Here is a 4,481-nt window from a genome sequence, read left to right on the forward strand (position 1 = left end):
ACGTAACCAGCTTGCCCAGGTAGAAGGTCTCCGGTGTCTCTTTAGTTAGCAAATTAAACAAAACCTCCTTCTCGGGCGGCGCATAGTCGAAGTTACTTGAGTACCTGCACATATTGTTTTTTCATAAATAAATTTTCCATAAACATTGAGTTTTCGCACATGTTCCGCACAGACGAAGGTCTGTGAGGGGAAAAAGGCGGTTCTTTATGTAGGGTTGTTTTGTGGTCTTACTTTGGCGCCGCGTTCGGTTCAATTGCACGCTTCGCTTAACTTATGCAAACCTTCAAAAATAGACATTTCAGAAGTGTACTTACTGTCGATTCCGAGGTTTTGTTTGTCGGCAAGCCTCAGTGCAGTTCAAAAATTACATTTTTGAGAAAATTTGTTGGGAGAAAAGTTGATCCACTATGTAGCCGGTTACACGGTCAGAAAGTCATTTGTTGGTTTTCGGAGTGGTAACGTCAGCGTCAACGATAAGCATGTGCAAAAATCGTCTCTTTGGCTATGAGGACGCTGAAATTCTCATTCACACTAGGTCGAGACCTATGTTTAAACCTCTGTCATATTGCAGAAAATATAAAAGCATGCAAATCGACCGCACGAAAACATATCGAGCAATAATTACGTTAGTCAATTTTCTTCCCTACGATTTGACCTATTACCAACCAGTGAACCGCGAGAACGGCCAATTATCTCCTGAAGTTAGCTGAGAGCAACTTTTCTCTTACGAAGATGGTTACGGGTCGTTAAAAAAATTAATAAAGTCACTAAGGTCAAATTTTGGCTTGTCCTGTCAAGTTCCATCATTTTTCATCAATGTCCAATTTGAAACAGTATTCATATTAAAAGACTGTAAAATAACGAAACAAGAAAGATAGCGAAATTTGGTCTTAAATATCCATTTGTGCATTTAAACTCACAAACATAATATGGTTTATAATAAAAGGCTCACCTGAAAGCCACAAAATATGGAGATACTCGTTCTGAGGTAAACCGTACCTAAATAATTTCGTGTGGAATTAGCAAAGAAACCACTGTTAGATGCTAAGCGATGGCCGCGACTGAATAGGCTATTAGCAACACTGGTAAAAACCAATCCTTTTTTCATTTTCGAGTCCGTACACCCTGCAACTTCAACAACAATACCATAAAAGGCAGAGCCCTGCTTACCCCGCGCGCCTTTTGGCCTTGGATCAACACGCGCCCCTCTCCGCATGGTGCTCCTTGTAGTAAACAACAATTCGTTCATCGACAGATTCGAATTACCGAACTGCAAGCACTGACCCGGTACTATCTGCGCGGTGCGTGAAATCCGACATTATCGATGGTTGGCGAATCTTACATAAATTTTCGAAAAGGAAGAAAATATGTTAGCTTCAGTGAAAAACTTCAGCACATTGGTGCGAGGCGCCACCACGAGGCGTATCTGCTCATCGGTGAAGCTGTTCAGTCTGAAAAGCGATCACGTAAAACCGACAAAGTTAGAGTCAATTTTTGTAAATAGTAACAACAGGAATAACAATAATCACTCTTTGTTCCTTTATTTATATTCACTTTTTCCTATCTTTTAATAGTGCCTTTCGATCGGTGTTTCTTTGTGGCTATATGATTTGAGACCTATTGAAAAATTTGGCGTTTCATGTATGCTCGTATGCCCCAATTTAATTAGTAGGCCTGCGGTGTAAGTAGAAACAAGGACTGATCACATAGGCAGTGTTTTGGTTGCGACGTCAATGTAATATACACTAGTACTGTGAACGATTCAATCAGAAAGTGAGCTTAACTTATGGGCCACCAGCTGTTTATCGATGAGTACTTAACTCTTTTTTTTCTTTTATTGCACTTTTGCTCCTGCTCTAGACTTATTCTCTTCAATGAGCTAAAAATCGAAAAGCTAAGGGCATAATTTTGACGAGAACAAACGTGCAAGTCTTGTTCTGATTGGGCGAACTAGAATTCGAACTTAAGTATAAATTATCTCTACGCGTATTCTATACCAGTCTATCGATAGCGGTCGATCAGTTCTGCCTAATGTGCCGTATACTTCCATTTAGCTAAGTACAACTATCATACATACGATCAATCAAGAACATAAATCATCTTCAGATAATAACAATATATAATAAGATAATAAAAATAAGAGCATAAAATAATCGTAGTTTCTTTACTAATTTCCTTGTCGAATAAGGTTACTATGCTAAAAATATTATTTTAAGGTACTTTCAAGGAGCGCATCAACATCCTTGTTTGTACTAGAGCTCTTTAAACGACGTGAAAAGTTAACAAATGCTGAGGGAGTTGAGAAGAACGATTTGAGTACATTACTACCTCGGTATTAGAATTTACACGCAAAATGCACTGACGTATCAAGCAACTTTTGTGACAAATAGATATTTCTATGCGAATCATTACCTCAAGATTGTAGCTTGTTTTACATAAAAAACGAATGTCACGCAGTTTTTGTGCGTTTTCCGCATTACAGACTAACAGATCTCCACAAATACGAGACCGAGAGCGTCAGGGGCAATCGCAAGCTCAGGCGTTTCGGTTACGAAACCAAAATAGCAGAAATCGGATTCTTGCCAAGGTTACAAGATTCACCAGAGCCCATCAATACACTGAAGGCATACAAACCTAAAAACGCGTGGACGGAAAAGAGAGCTTTGTTTGGTCAGAACGACTATATCGGTACGTAAAAGTTGAGGATACACTGGCATAAATATACACGTACATGTGTGCTTCAGTTTCAGTTAATCCAGGGAAAAGATTTTACAAGTACCTTTTTGTTTAAAAAAGCCATCCCCAGTTTGCGCCGAGAAACTAATGCTCGGATTCTGATGTTCGTTATAGATATTCTTGGCGAACCGGGCAAAGCACGGCCCACTGACAACATGCAGGGTGTACCTCCATGGCTTCGCGGATTCCAAGTAAGAAAGCTAAGTTTTAATTTGATGGACAGTCTTTTAATCAGTGAGTTTCTGGAGCAACTTTTCTTTAAAATGCTTTCGTGATTTTAGATTATGGAAGGGAACATACTGATGGTTCACAAAGCAAGCCTTTGATCTGACTACTTTTATTAATATGCCCCCTACTAATAACATAAAGCATTTACTAGATAATGGGTTTATTATAGTTTAATCGGTTATAAGTATTGCCTATTATACAACTGCAGTCTTTTTGTATTTTGTATGTATATTGATGACCTATTTTCAATATTGTTTCAGGGCAACGAATACCAAATGCTTCTATTGAAACGCCAACAGTTCGCTCACTGGAAGGTTACCAGGCCTAAAAGCTTCCATGACTTGAGTTACCGAATTAGATTTCTTTTCAAGAAATTGAATAACAAAACTAAAACGTAGCCATATTTTCCTTGACCATATTTTCACAATTGCCAAACAGATGCCAGCGACTATTTTAGAGTATGCGTAATTGGCCGCCGGCAATTGTTGTAGTAAACATTTAGCAAATTCATAATCGATGAAACGGTATAACTGTCACGAAAAAAGGATGAACGGAAGAGTTGCTTGAATTGCATATTATTATTATAATTATAAATAAAAATATTAATTTACATCAATGTAGGCTTAATGTAGAAATAGCGCCGACTAAACAAATACAGCCGATATTTGCCCATATTAGACAAATCACAAACGAATCTTAGAAAGTGTGGAATAAGTGAACTGTTTTTTTGTAGGTCAAACTAGCCGTGTAGCAAGGAGAAGAAGCTAGAGATTTCTTGGTTTGCGGTTTATATTCTTTCAGACAATTTTCTTTTCTAAAATAATAGTGCAACCAGTGTGTATTAGAGAAAAAAGCTCGATGAAAGTAAAGCTTCCAACTCTGCTGAAGCAATGTAGTTCGCTTAGGTAGATCAAATAGAGTTTATAATGTACTTTTTTAGTTGACATTATTAGGTTCGACTTCCTCGTCATGATAGAGAGATGGAGAAAGTACGTTTTTATGATTTTTTTCAAGTTCGTTTTCGAAAAGGTCTTTGTGTTTTGAGAAGTATGGCCCACTTTTGCCAGCACCAGGTTTGGATTTGTTAGGTCAGAGGCGGTGATTTTCCAAGTAGATAGCCGTTACTCTCAGGTCAAAAAAAATAAACAAGTATTCTCGTTTTATAAGCAGCTCTCTAGAAAGTTTACATATATATATATATATATATATATATATATATATAGGAGTTTAATCATGCAATAATACTCAAGCATATATATAGATTGTTGGGTTGCTAATATACAGTATCATCATAAGTGAAGGAACACGTTTCTTATATAATTCACCATTATATTTTTTCGTTTTTTATTAAACAGGAAAGCTGATGTCGCTATCATCTTTCAACACCTATTATTTTCTGTTGCTATCACTACCTCATATGGCACATACAGTAATGCTGTTCTCGATTTATTTGACTTGACATCAAAGCATCGCAGGCGTGCTTTACCTGTGTGTCCAGCCATATCCTCAAAATGTTC

At 37.5% G+C, this 4,481-nt stretch overlaps 1 protein-coding gene across 1 annotated transcript; it reads left to right on the top strand.

Moving 5' to 3' along the window:
* Positions 1-1,252: 1,252 nt before the first annotated feature.
* On the top strand, positions 1,253-3,576 carry mRpL51 (mitochondrial ribosomal protein L51). Its single transcript, XM_022829966.2, has 4 exons — positions 1,253-1,480; positions 2,483-2,688; positions 2,851-2,927; positions 3,225-3,576. The coding sequence occupies exons 1-4, from the start codon at positions 1,368-1,370 to the stop codon at positions 3,360-3,362; spliced, it is 534 nt and encodes a 177-aa protein (XP_022685701.1). The 5' UTR covers positions 1,253-1,367; the 3' UTR covers positions 3,363-3,576.
* Positions 3,577-4,481: the final 905 nt, after the last annotated feature.

This window comes from Varroa jacobsoni, unplaced genomic scaffold (genome assembly GCF_002532875.2).
Source record: "Varroa jacobsoni isolate VJ856 unplaced genomic scaffold, vjacob_1.0 scaffold_249, whole genome shotgun sequence".
Classification (NCBI taxonomy): domain Eukaryota; kingdom Metazoa; phylum Arthropoda; class Arachnida; order Mesostigmata; family Varroidae; genus Varroa; species Varroa jacobsoni.

Excerpts from the sequence above, each read along its gene's own strand:
- mRpL51 (XM_022829966.2), top strand. The coding sequence starts at position 1,368 with ATGTTAGCTTCAGTGAAAAACTTCAGCACATTGGTGCGAGGCGCCACC. Across the intron at positions 2,689-2,850 it reads TGGTCAGAACGACTATATCG|ATATTCTTGGCGAACCGGGC; the intron begins GTACGTAAAAGT and ends TGTTCGTTATAG. Across the intron at positions 2,928-3,224 it reads CATGGCTTCGCGGATTCCAA|GGCAACGAATACCAAATGCT; the intron begins GTAAGAAAGCTA and ends ATATTGTTTCAG.